This window comes from Hordeum vulgare, chromosome 3H (genome assembly GCF_904849725.1).
Source record: "Hordeum vulgare subsp. vulgare chromosome 3H, MorexV3_pseudomolecules_assembly, whole genome shotgun sequence".
Lineage (NCBI taxonomy): Eukaryota > Viridiplantae > Streptophyta > Magnoliopsida > Poales > Poaceae > Hordeum > Hordeum vulgare.
Window position 1 is genome coordinate 563,540,826 of NC_058520.1, and position 13,429 is coordinate 563,554,254.

At 42.6% G+C, this 13,429-nt stretch overlaps 1 protein-coding gene and 1 non-coding gene across 2 annotated transcripts; both read left to right on the forward strand.

Moving 5' to 3' along the window:
• Positions 1–7,706: 7,706 nt before the first annotated feature.
• On the forward strand, positions 7,707–10,189 carry LOC123445113. The gene is made up of 2 exons (XM_045122047.1): positions 7,707–8,520; positions 9,805–10,189. Exons 1-2 carry the CDS (start codon positions 7,903–7,905, stop codon positions 9,910–9,912), a joined length of 726 nt encoding a protein of 241 aa, XP_044977982.1. The 5' UTR covers positions 7,707–7,902; the 3' UTR covers positions 9,913–10,189.
• An 889-nt stretch (positions 10,190–11,078) lies between these two features.
• On the forward strand, positions 11,079–11,160 carry TRNAS-AGA. Its single transcript has one exon. It is a non-coding gene; the product is annotated as a tRNA-Ser (tRNA).
• The last annotated feature ends 2,269 nt before the right edge of the window (positions 11,161–13,429 follow it).

Genomic DNA, 13,429 nt, shown 5'->3' on the forward strand with positions numbered 1-13,429 from the left:
CCCCAATCTATGCGTTGCTTCGTAAGGGGCTGATTTGGATCCACTAGTTTAATGCTATGGTTAGACGTTGTCTTAATTCTTCTTTCATAGTTGCGGATGCTTGCGAGAGGGGTTAATCATAAGTGGGATGCTTGTCCAAGTAAGGGCAGTACCCAAGCACCGGTCCACCCACATATCAAGCTATCAAAGTAACGAACGCGAATCATATGAACATGATGAAACTAGCATGACAGAAATTCCCGTGTGTCCTCGGGAGCGTTTTTCCTCCTATAAGACTTTGTTCAGGCTTGTCCCTTGCTACAGAAGGGATTGGGCCACTTTGCTGCACCGTTGCTACTACTTGTTACTTGTTACTTTTCACCTGCTATGTTTCACCTCATTACACCATCACTTGTTACCGCTACTTTCAGTGCTTGCAGTTATTACCTTGCTGAAAACCGTTTATCAGAGCCTTCTGCTCCTCGTTGGGTTCGACAATATTACTTATCGAAAGGACAATGATTGATCCCCTATACTTGTGGGTCATCAGCCCCGAGATACCTCTCCGTCACACGGAGTGACAAATCGCAGTCTTGATCCATCCTAACTCAACGGGCACCTTCGGAGATACCTGTAGAGCATCTTTATAGTCACCTAGTTATGTTGTGACGTTTGATACGCACAAGGAATTCCTCCGGTGCCGGTGAGTTATATGATCTCATGGTCATAGGAATAAATACTTGACACACAGAAAACAGTAGCAACAAAATGACACGATCAACATGCTACGTTTATTAGTTTGGGTCTAGTCCATCACATGATTCTCCTAATGATGTGATCTAGTTATCAAGTAACAACACTTGCCTATGGCCAGGAAACCTTGACCATCTTTGATCAACGAATTAGTCAACTAGAGGCTTACTAGGGACAGTGTTTTGTCGATGTATCCACACAAGTATTGTGTTTCCAATCAATACAATTATAGCATGGATAATAAACGATTATCATGAACAAAGAAATATAATAATAACTAATTTATTATTTCCTCTAGGGCATATTTCCAACAATTTTACCAACTAAGACATTAGGTGGGACCTTCTTTCTAAGGTTTACATCATCACCAACATAGTTCGTTGATCTTAATCCCCTTATTTCCTCCATATCATAAAGGATTCCTTCTATTGGTGAGCACTCACTGTTGACCCTATAATGAGCAAATATTTATCTTTCTTGCTGCATAATATGATTAAATTCATGAACGATAAATATTGTTGCGAACCATTTAGTAGGAGCATCCTCGATATTAGAAAAATCTAGAAACAAGCATTGTATGGAGGGATGCATATGGACGAATTGACTTTCCAATTCAACTATGAGCAAAGATATGGCATCCACATAACTACTAGTTCTAGCAGGAATAGATCCTCCTATCAAGGGTAATGAGCCGACACAGGTGAAAAAGTTTTGAATTACACTTTTCCCAATAATATTACCACTACCTATGCGGAATTTCTTTGTTTGCATAATAGGTTCTCCTTTAGAAGGATCATCATCCATAAGGTTATCAAAATTTTCTTAAGAAAATTCATCAAAATTTCTTTTAGCATGCTCACAACAAGCTGAAGTTGGATATTCAAAAGTTTCCGCACTAGAGGCACGAGCACCACTAGTTTCATACTCATACATGATAGCAACTTTCAAGCAAGCAAACAAGGAAGTAAACTAGTGACTAGAAAATATAAATATTTTTGTATTTAAAAAAAATGTAGCAGGAAAAATATAAGAACAAATAAAAATAAGAACAAGTGAATGATAATTTGTGCGAAGGTAATTGATAGTAGGTTGATGATACTCCCCGCAATGGCGCAAGCAATCCTTCCTCATACTTGTGATCTGCGTTGGGTTTTTGGTAAAGAGGAACGGGTTATGCATTGTAGTATAGATAAGTATTTCCCTCAGTGAGAACCAAGGTTATCAAACCGATAGGAGTAACACGCAACCCTGTCTTCAGCAACTGCGCACCAAGAAGCAAACACTTGCACCAAACACGGGCAAGAGGGTTGTCAATCTCCTTGGACTCGTTATTTGCAAGACAATGAGATGTGTAGATGATAGTTTGTAAATGGAAAAGAAATAAAAAGTAAATAAAGGCAGCAAGGTAATTGTAGTGTTTGTAAATATATAAGTGAATAGACCCGGGGCCACAGTTTTCCCTACTAGCATCTCTCATGTAGTGAGTGATACTTGAGATCTGCGTTGGGTTTTCCGTGAAGCGGAACGAGTGATGCAGTGCAATATAGGTAAGTATTTCCCTCACTAGACAACCAAGGTTTATCGAACCAATAGGAGTAACAGACAGCCCCCATCTTCAGTGGCTGCACACAAAGAAGCAAACACTTGCACCCAACACGGGCAAGAGGGTTGTCAATCCCCTTGGACTCGTTATTTACAAGCAAGTAAAGTGTGTAGATGATAATTGATAATTGCAAAGGAAAATTCAAGTAAATAAAGGCAGCGAGGTATCGTAGCGTTTGTAAACTTATAAATAAATAGACCTGGGAGTCGTAGTTTTTCCTAATGGCATCTCTCATGTAATAGGCATACAGCGTGTAAACAAATTATCGTTGGGCAATTGATAGAAAAGCGCATAGTTATGTGATATTCACGACAATGATCATGTGTATATAGGCATCACACCAATAAGCAAATAGGCCGACTACTGCCTGCACCTATCACTATTACTCCACCCATCGACCACTATCTAGCATGCATCTAGAGTATTAAATAAAACAGAGTAATGCTTGGAGAACAATGATATGATGTAGACAAAGATAATTCAATGATCATTATAAAGCACCAACTAAGGAACACTATTATCATACTTGAGCATTGGATGTAGCTAATATTTGGGTGCGTTGCATGATGGGCTAGGGATAGCGTTCTTTAGCGTTGATATTTTGAAAGACTTGGTTGCTTGTTGATATGCCTGAGTATTAAAGTTTTCATGTCAAATTATAGACTAGTGTTTTTAATCATCTACAAGTCTGTATGTCCATGCTATAAACAAAAGAATATGATGAACATGTTGGGCAACATTCCACATCAAAAATTCTGTTTTTATCATTTACCTACTCGAGGACGAGCAAGAATGAAGCTAGGGTATGTTGATACGCCTCCAACGTATCTATAATTTTTTATTGTTTCATGCTATTATATTATCATTCTTGGATGCTTTACAATCATTTTATAGCAACTTTATATCATTTTTTGGGACTAACCTATTCACATAGTGCATAGTGCCAATTGGTGTTTTTTGCTTGTTTTTACTTCGCAAAAAAAATCAATATCAAATGGTGTCCAAATGTCATGAAACTATTTGGAGATTTTTTTCTGTCCAGAAGATATCCAGAGGAGCAAAGACCCACTGGAGAGGAGGCCCACGCTGCCCACTAGGCACCAGGGCGTGCCTGCCCCGCTTGGCGCGGCCTCGTACCTAGTGGGCACCTCATGGTTGATACGTCCCAAACGTATCTATAATTTCTGTTTGTTCCATGATCTTTTGGGTGACATTATTATATGTTTTGCTACACTTCATATCTTTTACACATATTTGGACTAACCTACTAACTCAGTGCACCCAGTGTCAGTTCCTGTGTGCTGATGTCTTTTTTGCATGGGCTTTTACCCAAATTTCCAAAGGCCCAAAAATCCCAAGAAAAATATATATAAATCAGCGTGACGGAAGCTTCCGGATCACCGAAGATGGGCTAGAGGGGAGCCAGGGGCTGCCTAGGCGGCCTGGCCCCTGGCCGCGCCCACAGCTCGCCTGGGTGGGCCCCACCTCCTCTGACGCCCTCATTTGGCCTATATTTACCCCTCCAATCGGAAACCCTTCAAGCATATCCAGAATCGTGAATTTCTCCATCGTTCCGCTGCCGCATCGCTTCCGAGATCGGGAGCGTCAGGAGACCTCTTCCCGGCACCCTGCTGGAGGGAGGATTGACCTCTGGGAGCTTCTCCACCGCCATGGCCGCTTCCCGGACGTGCCGTGAGTAGTCCTCCTTGGACCATGAGTCCATGACCAGTAGCTATGTGATGTCTTCTCTCCAATCTTGTGCTTCAATGATTAGCCCTTGTGAGCTACCCTACATGATCAAGGCATCTATGTAATTTTCATGCTATTGCTATGCTCGGTTTGATGGGATCCGATGGATTATGAGATTATGTTCAGACTGTTATGAGTTATATATTTGATTATCCTTTTATATTAGGTTCTTTAGTGATTCATGCATGTTCTCCGTTGCTCTTTATTGCTTTGGCCGAGTAGTAGACTGTAACTCCAAGAGGGAGCGTTATGCATGATTGTGGGTTCATGCCCCCTGATGTCTAGCTTGAGTGACAGAAACATGATACTAGGGGATGTGTTGTTGCCACCAGGGAGAAAAACAATTGTGCTTGTGACCGCGGTTGCAAGTATTGTTTACCTTACGCAAAGTTCGTTAATGCAGTTGTCTGTTGCTTTGAGTTTACACTTTGGGTGGGGCTCGCAACTTAATATCAGCGAGATGTTCTGGATAGATATCTCAAGGTGGATGATTAGTAAGTAGATGCTGATGGATAAACGGTCTACTTGTCTTGACGTATTGCCCATTACTATTGAGCCTCTAACTTTCAAGTAGCATAATTATCGTTGCGCTGCATTCATAATTCTGTCAATTGCCCAGCTGTAATTTGTTTACCCTTGCATAGTTGTTTATCGTCGTTTGGGAGAGAGACATCACTAGTGAACATCATGTGACTCAGGTCCATATCACCATCATTGCTTACACCTCCATCATTTACTCCTTTTGTTTACTTTTCTGTTGCAATCACTATCACTATTCCCGCTTGAGTTTTTGATCCTTTGCAAACTACAAGGCCGGAGAGATTGACAACCTCTCTGTACTCGTCGGTACAAAAGTTATTTGTTGTGTGTGCAGGTCCACGTCTTCTGCTAGCGCCAGGGCGGGGGACACCTACTTGTTGATCCTCAGAGTCCTCCTGGTTCGATAAACCTTACAGTCTTCGTGTAAGGGAAACTTGCTGCTGACTACATCTCCACCTTCCACTTGGGGTAACCAATGAGGGGCGAGAAGTATATTCATCAACTCGTCATCAAGCAAGTTGCTGGCGCCGTTGCCGGGGACTCCAGTCTTCAAGATAGGGGAGTTGCACGCTATCTTTTACCTTTGCTTTTAGTCTTGTTAATTTGCCATGAGCTAGTTAGGCTTAATGGAAAACAAGAAAAATATGAGAGAAATTTATAAACTTTATCTTGAACTAGGACATGAAGTGTTTGAGGAGAAAATTAAAAACCTATGGAACTTTATTATTTGCATAACAATCATGATGGTGGCAATGTTATTAGTATGCTTTCTTTGAATACCAATATTGCTAATGACAGGGAAAGCTCTAAGCTTGGGGATGACGGGTTTTATGAACATGATATTTTTAGTCCCCCAACTTTTGAGGAGAAATTTTGCTTTGATGATACTATGCTTCCTAAACATGATGATTACCATGATGATAATGATTGCTTTACTCTCACTATTCCTAATAAGAAAGATTTTGCTTATAAGAAGAGTAATGATACTTTTATGCTTTTGGATCATGGAAAATGCCTTATGTGATAGTTATATAGTTGAGTTCATCCATGATTCCACTGAAATTTATAATGAGGGGGAGACATGGTTCTAAATATCTAAAAAATAAGAAGTTCCACTCTTTATGTCGAAGGTTTTGAAGTCGCACTTGTTTTGCCTTCCTATGCTTATTGATTTGTGCTTCAATGAATTATTCTATTGCAATATTCCTATGCATAGGAAGCATGTTATACTTAAATGTGTTTGGTATTTTCTTCTTGATGCTCTCTTTTATTCTACAACTCTTATTCCTATGAGAGCATCATTAAAATCTTAAGCCTATCTTTATGGCTATTAAGAAAGATCTCTAGGGAGACAACCCTTGTTATCTTTACTTTGAGTTTTTACTTTCAGTTTAGTGGTCTTCATTCTTGTTACTACTGTAGCAACATCATTGTATCTTTATTTTCAAGCTTTGTGCCAAGTTTTAGCCTCCGATTACAAGAAAGTTCAAAAGTTGTGGCATGCTGTCTAGAAACAGATTATGTCTGCTTGATGGAAAAATTCGCCAAAAATTACGAGATCATCTTTTTGATCTGAATGTTTTTGACAGCATGCTCTATATAATTGTCTATCTAGCGTATGTTCTGAGTTTTTTTATTTGAATTGCAGAAGTGCCCTGAAACAATTATTTACTACCCGTTGTTCTGTTTTTCACAGATTCTGCCACGTTTTGCATTTTCATCATTTTGCAAATCTTAAGCTTTCTTTTTTGCAAAAACCTTTTGGCGATCTTGAGAAGCAGTAGCTCTTCATGAAAATCTTTATTTTCAATAGAGAATAAATTATTTTATTATGGGCACTAACTAGTCTAATCAACTTATGATGAGTTCCGCATGAAGGGAGTTTTCAAGTATGCGATGGAAGATGATGAAAAAAGATCAAGGAGTGTCAAGCCCTCAAGCTTAGGGATGCCCCATGCACCCCAAAGAAATACTCAAGAGACTCAAGCTCTAAGCTTGGGGATGCCCCCGTGCATCCCCTTCTCTATCAAAAAACATTAGTTCGTCCTTCTCCGTGCTATATAAAAGTGTAGCAAAACATATAACAATGTCACCCAAAAGATCGTAGAACAAGCAGAAATTATAGATACGTTTGGGACGTATCAACCCCTATCGGCCTGGTCGACACCGACGTGGTGGCGCCCGTGACTGCCGCCAGACCTTCCTGGAGGGCGTCGGGGGCTACCCTTCGTCTCGCCTCGTTGTGTATCAGGGGAAATCCTTGGCAGCAGCGTCATCATCGTCGCGATCCTTTCTGAAGGTGTTGATTGATACCGACGCTTCGGAGCCTTAGAGCTTGGTCAGAGACTTTGGTGGGCGCACTGGTCGTGAAGCTTCTTCGTTTCTGTTGATTCGCCATTGTCGGTATTTATTTATTTTGTTTTTTCTTTTAGGTGTGACTGTGTTGTTTCCATCCAAGCACATTATCGTTAGTTGTAGCGGTTGATTGCTTTGTAATACAAAGCGGAAGAAACCCTTTTTCAGAACACTTATAAACCTGAGGAATATTCATCACGCCTTGTTTGATACTAGTGTTTTTAAGGAGATTGGTGAGGATAATCCCCCAAGGGATTGGGTGAAACCCCAACCTTCACCCAATCCATTGAAATCCCCATTTATCCCCGATACACTAGGTATTGAGGGAAAATGTGGGAATGAAACATGTCAAATACACTAGAACCAAATGGTGTTATGAGATGTGTGGGGATTGAAGGGTTTGACCGGGATAATCCTTACAAATTTTCTAAAATACACTAGTACTACCAAACAAGGCTTCAAGGGTAGTCGCCAACAAAAGCATGTTGGGCATGTGGACCCCTGGTTCTCACAGTTCCAGGACAACATTTTTTTTGGTGGATCACTGAAATTGACTGGCTACGATGACCACTCACACGTTAACATCACCTGAAATCACACCGGTCCATCTCTCCTCCTTCTTTTACCTATTACATTAAAATATCATTTTGATTTAAAAACATCTTTTTCGGTTAAAAAAACGTTTGTGCAGACGAGAAAGAATCCGGTTCCATTCTTTCCCTTCCTCCCCACCAAACGATAGAGTCCAATGAGCAGAATCCGGGTGTCCCCGCGCGACAAACCACCTCCTGCTCGCCCCGAATCTTCCCTTTCCTTTCCCCACCCCACACGGCGCAACAGCACCAAGCGCTCGCCTCCAAAGCCCCCAATCCTGCCGCTCACGCCCCCCGAACCCGTCAAACCCTAGCGTCACCCCCATCGAGATGGACGCCCGGGACGCCACGGCGGACCTGCAGGAGTGGGAGCTCCTCCTCGCCTCCCCCACCGCCGCTGCGCCCGGGCCGTACGCCGTCGCCGGGGAGCCGGTGGAGGACGACGCCGCCGGGGCCATCAAGCACGACTACTTCGACCTCGGCTCCGACGCCAAGTACGCCAGGAGGGCGTCCCTGTCGATCGGGGCTGAGGAGGAGGGTAAGGAGGAGGGGACGGACGAGGAGGCCGGCGAGTCGAGCTGGGTGGAGCCGCACCCGGGCGCCCTCGCCTTCCCCGCCCGCGACCGCGCCGCGCTCTGGTCCGACTCGTCGTCCGACGGGGAAAGGCGCGAGGACGCGGAGGCGACCGAGCCGCTGGTGGAGACTCCCCTGGAAGCGCCGGCGGCGGGGGCGGACGAGGGGGCGGTGGCAAAGGGAGGGGCCGCGGCGCGGTGGTGGAGGCTCCCCGTGGAGGTGCTGCGGCTGTGGGCGGCGCGCGCGGCGAGGAGCGCGTGGTCGGTGCCCGTCGCCGTCGCGCTGCTCGGGATCGCCGTGCTGGGCCGCCGGCTGCACCGGATGCGGCGGCAGAGCAAGGCCGTGGCGCGCGTGCGGCTCGTCCTTGACGATAAGGTCAGGCCCTTTGCCCCTTTCAGCCACATGTCGCGTCCCAATCGCTTCATCTTGCGCCGCTGTGCTTGCGTGGGCGTCTCACTCGTGGGTCTACTGTTGTTGAGACGTTGCGTCGTGTATCACTTTTAGAACCAGTCACCGCTGAGCTTAGCAATAAGCAGCTCCAAAGGAGCTTACGTACTTACATTCTGTAGAGTACATGCTGACATACATGCTGTAAGAATAGTGCCACGTTGAGGAGAAATTCTAGGAATCTCCTTGCAAGAATTGTTCGTGATTCTAGGAAGCTGTATTGTTTAAGTTGAAGGTAGAGCATTTCGGAAATCGATTTGCTTCCTCGCAAAAAGGAATGAAAAAAATAACTCTGTCTGCTTCTGTTGCGATGTTCTTGTGTGTGTACTCGGTCAGGAAATGCATGCCAGCGGTATTTAAACACAACAATAGTTACTACTCCCTCTGTTCCTAAATATAATACCTTTTAGAGATTACACGTAGATAGAAAATATTAAAAACTAGTAAAAAAACTAAAGTATTAAAAACTGCAGTAATTTTACGTGTAGATAGAAAATACCATGGTTTTAATATAACAACATTTTTTGCAGTATTCACAATGTAGAGAAACTGTTTGATTACGCCACATATTACTGCAGTTTAGATCGAGCAAGTACACGGGAAGAAGATAACGACGTCCCACCCCTTCTTTTCGCCTTCTCTGTTTTTTAAAAAGAGGTCTGGGGTTCTTTTTTTTATGCAGAGAAAAAACCACAGTTTTTTCAATACTGCAGTTTTAAAATCACAATTCTTAGAGGCAACCAAACACCTCATTGTAAATAAAACTATGATAATCTCCAAAACTGCAGTATTCTAAAAATACTACGAAAATTCTTTGTTATCAAACAGGGCCTAAACTACACACGAAGCAAAATGATTGAATCTACACTCTAAAATATGTCTATGTACATCCGTATCTAGTTCATAGTGGAATGTCTAGAAGGTCTTATATTTAGGAACGGAGGGAGTAATATAAGAGCGTTTAGATCACTAAAGTAGTAGTGATATAAACGCTCTTATCATAGTTGACGGAGGGAGTATATGCTATGTGAATTGTGGCTCGCTGTTAAACTGATTGGATCATTGAGCTCAAACACTTCAGGGTGTTGATGTTGTTTCAGACACTTATATATACCTCAGTACTGCTTATCTGTGTGTGAATCTCGCAAAATTGCGTATTTGTGTTGTCAACTACTTTCTCGCTGAGCATTTATGTTTTCATAATCCCTGCAGAAGGCATCTCAATTCAAGGCCCAGCCGATGTTATGGCGAGCTCCGATGATAAAGCCTATGCTTCCTGGCAATGGAGTGACCCCATGGCCTGTGCTGGGGCACCTGTGAGATGTGGAATCCGCTGCATAGAGCTAGAAATGCAGTTGGCTTGTGAGCATACTATGCAGTCCCCTGCAGATTTATACCCTACCTGAAGTGCCTACTTGTGGAAGACAAAAGGATGCTTAAGTGACTCGTTTAGTACTATCTTTTCTGCTTGATGCTTGTAATGCACCCGTGTGTATATTTTTCTTCTGTAGCCCTGTTTTACCTGATGTGCTTGAACAATGTGGCTGTGTATATATGACAAAGTATCTGAATATGGTTGTAGAATGGCAGTTTGAAACTGCGGCGAGCTTCCTTTCAGCACCACATTTCTCTTGTTGTTTTCTTCTCTCACTGGAAAATGGTGTTGGCTGTGAATTCAGCACACCTAGAATGGATAGCATTATTTACGAAAACAGCCGATGTTTATGAGTGAGACACCTTCTGTTATTCCTATCGTGGTTTTTAAGGTGTCCCCAAAGCGTCGAATAGGCGTCAGAGCGTCGGGAGACGGCAGGTTGAATAGGCGTCAGAGCTTCGGGAGACCGCAGGGCGTCGGGCTCGCCTTAGACCATCGCCCAAGGCATCCAGATTCACCTATTGAGGCGTCCAGGTCTTCGCCTAGGCGGGGGAGGCGTTGCCTTGGCCCAATTTGGATGCCCTGGTCCATGTCGGGCAGGAAACTAGTGAGGGGCGGGACGGGAAACAGAAATTGGGCGGGATTGGATTGGATAGAAATTGGAAGACAATCTGAGGTGAAATAGATGAAAGAGAGTGAGGAACACACCGGTGCAAGGAATCGATCTGAGAGAGAGAGAGAGAAGAGCTCTCTTCTCTCATGCGCCATCTGCCAGATCCCTTCCCCTGCCAGATCCCTTCCCTTCCGCCGGCCCGGATCCCTCCCTCCAGCTTTCTCCCCATCGTCGGCCAAGCTTCACTGGCTTGCACCATCGAGAAAACAAGCAAAGTAATGGTTGGTAGTATGGCATCACTGGCTTGCACCATCGAGAAAGCAAGCAAAGTTTTTTTAGGGTGAGAAAGCAAGCAATTTGATGAGACACGACTAAGGGTAAGAGAACAACAAAAGAGTCTAACATAGAACTGCCGCATAATACATGTTGTGAGGTTTGATCATGGTTCCAGGTTGCTTATTACTACTTGAGGAGCTTATGGGCATAATTAACATTAAAGTGGTCGTGCCGGAGTGGTTATCGGGCATGACTAGAAATCATGTGGGCTTTGCCCGCGCAGGTTCGAATCCTGCCGACCACGAAATTTCTAGTTTATTTTTTCCATTTTTCTGGAGGGTCATCAAGTTACTAGGTTCGAATCCCGCCGTGATCCAAGCGGGTTCAAGTGCTTGAAGAGCATATCTACCAAAACAAATACGATTGCCTCGGAAGGATTTTCCTTTCATTCTTCCTCTATGTTGTTTGCGAAATCTGGTTCTTTTGGGGTTATAGTCGATGGTTCTCTTTCTTAGTTCCATCTCTACTCCAAAACTGGCCGACCACGAATATTTTAGTTTATTTTTGCCATTTTTTTGGAGGAAAGAAATGATCATCATATATCGTGTTTCTTTGTTGCGATTGCGAAACCCCCCGACACGTAATTTGAATTACATAGCTCGTTCGAATCCCGTCGACCACATTTTTTTTCCAGGAGGGTCAAATTATAGCTCGTACGAATCATTTTTCTCTTTTCTTTCCGGCAACAAAGAAATATGCACCATATATTGTTTTCCTTTGTTGTGATTACAAGAAACTCCGACACATGATTTGAATGACATAGTTCCTTTGAATCCTGTCGACCACAACTTTTTTTCTAGCAGGATATTTTTCTGGAGGGTCGTCAAGTTATAGTAGTACAGCTCTAGGCAATTTTTTCACTTTAGTAGGTTCGAATCTTACCAACCACGAATATTTTAGTTTAATTTTTTTCATTTTTCTGGAGGGTCATCAAGTTACTAGGTTCGAATCCCGCCGACCACGAATATTTTAGTTTATTTTTTCCATTTTTTTGGAGGAAAGAAATGATCATCATAGATCGCGTTTCTTTGCTGCGATTGCGAAAACCCCCGACACGTAATTTGAATTACATAGCTTGTTCGAATCCCGCCGACCACATTTTTTTTTCAGGAGGGTCAAATTATAGCTCGTACGAATCCTTTTTCTCTTTACTTTCCGGCAACAAAGAAATATGCACCATATATTGTGTTTCTTTGTTGTGATTACAAGAAACTCCGACACATGATTTGAATGACATAGTTCATTTGAATCCTGTCGACCACAACTTTTTTTCTAGCAGGATAAAATTATAATATGCGTGCAAGCATTTTTTTTCTCTTTACTCTTCGGTAACACGGAAATAAGCACCATATATTATGTTTCTTTGTTATGATTACAAGAAACATAGACTCATGTATGCTCGACACATAGTTTTTTTAGTTGAATGGCATAGGTGCATGGAAGGACTCTCTTTTGCCATTCAAATGAGCGACTTGCCAAATTATAGTTGAAATGGACTATGTCGTTGATGTCAAGCTGATTCAAGCTTCATATCTTTGATAGATCGATTTATTCTTCTATGATTAGAGAGATTAGGCACCTTGTGTCTCTTCATGATTCATGTGTTACTCTTCTAAATCGCAATCAAAATAAGTTTAACGATAGATTAGCTAAATTTGCTACACTAGAGAGGCAAAATGATGACATGTATTGGTTATGGCCTAATAGATTCTTTAGAAGTTGCCGAAGCTGATTGCACGGGCAAATCCAAATTCCCTTTGTGCAAGAGTTCGGAAGGGGTGTTACTTCCCTCACACTGCTTTTATGCAAGCATCAACCCGTCTAAGTCGGCTTCGGCTACGTGGAAGGCGGTCATTGTGGGAAGAGGGCCCCTCAAGATGGGCTTGATCTCATGAATAGGAGATGGCAGTACTATATCAGTATGGACTGATGATACGCTAGTTTTGCACCATGAATTACTATTGATATTTGTGTTGATCATGTCCATTATCCATTATTATCATACAATTCTTATGCCTTTTCTCTTTGAATATGCAAGGTACATCATTGAGAGGGAAATATCTGTAAACTCGAATTCTGGACCGGGAAACCGAGAAAAAGGCAGAAAAATCAACTTGCTCCAAATGAACTGAAAATTTACGGAGATTTTTTCTAGAATATTTAGCAAGGAATTTTCTGCAAGTTCTGTAAGTAACAGTGATAGATGGTCTTGCTATAAAACTTGTTGGAAATATGCCCTAGAGGCAATAATAAATTAGTTATTATTATATTTCTTAGTTCATGATAATCGTTTATTATCCATGCTATAATTGTATTGATTGGAAACACAATACTTGTGTGGATACATAGACAAAACACTGTCCCTAGTAAGCCTCTAGTTGACTAGCTCGTTGATCAAAGATGGTCAAGGTTTCCTGGCCATAGGCATGTGTTGTCACTTGATAACAGGATCACATCATTAGGAGAATCATGTGATGGACTAGACCCAAACTAATAGACGTAGCATGTTGATC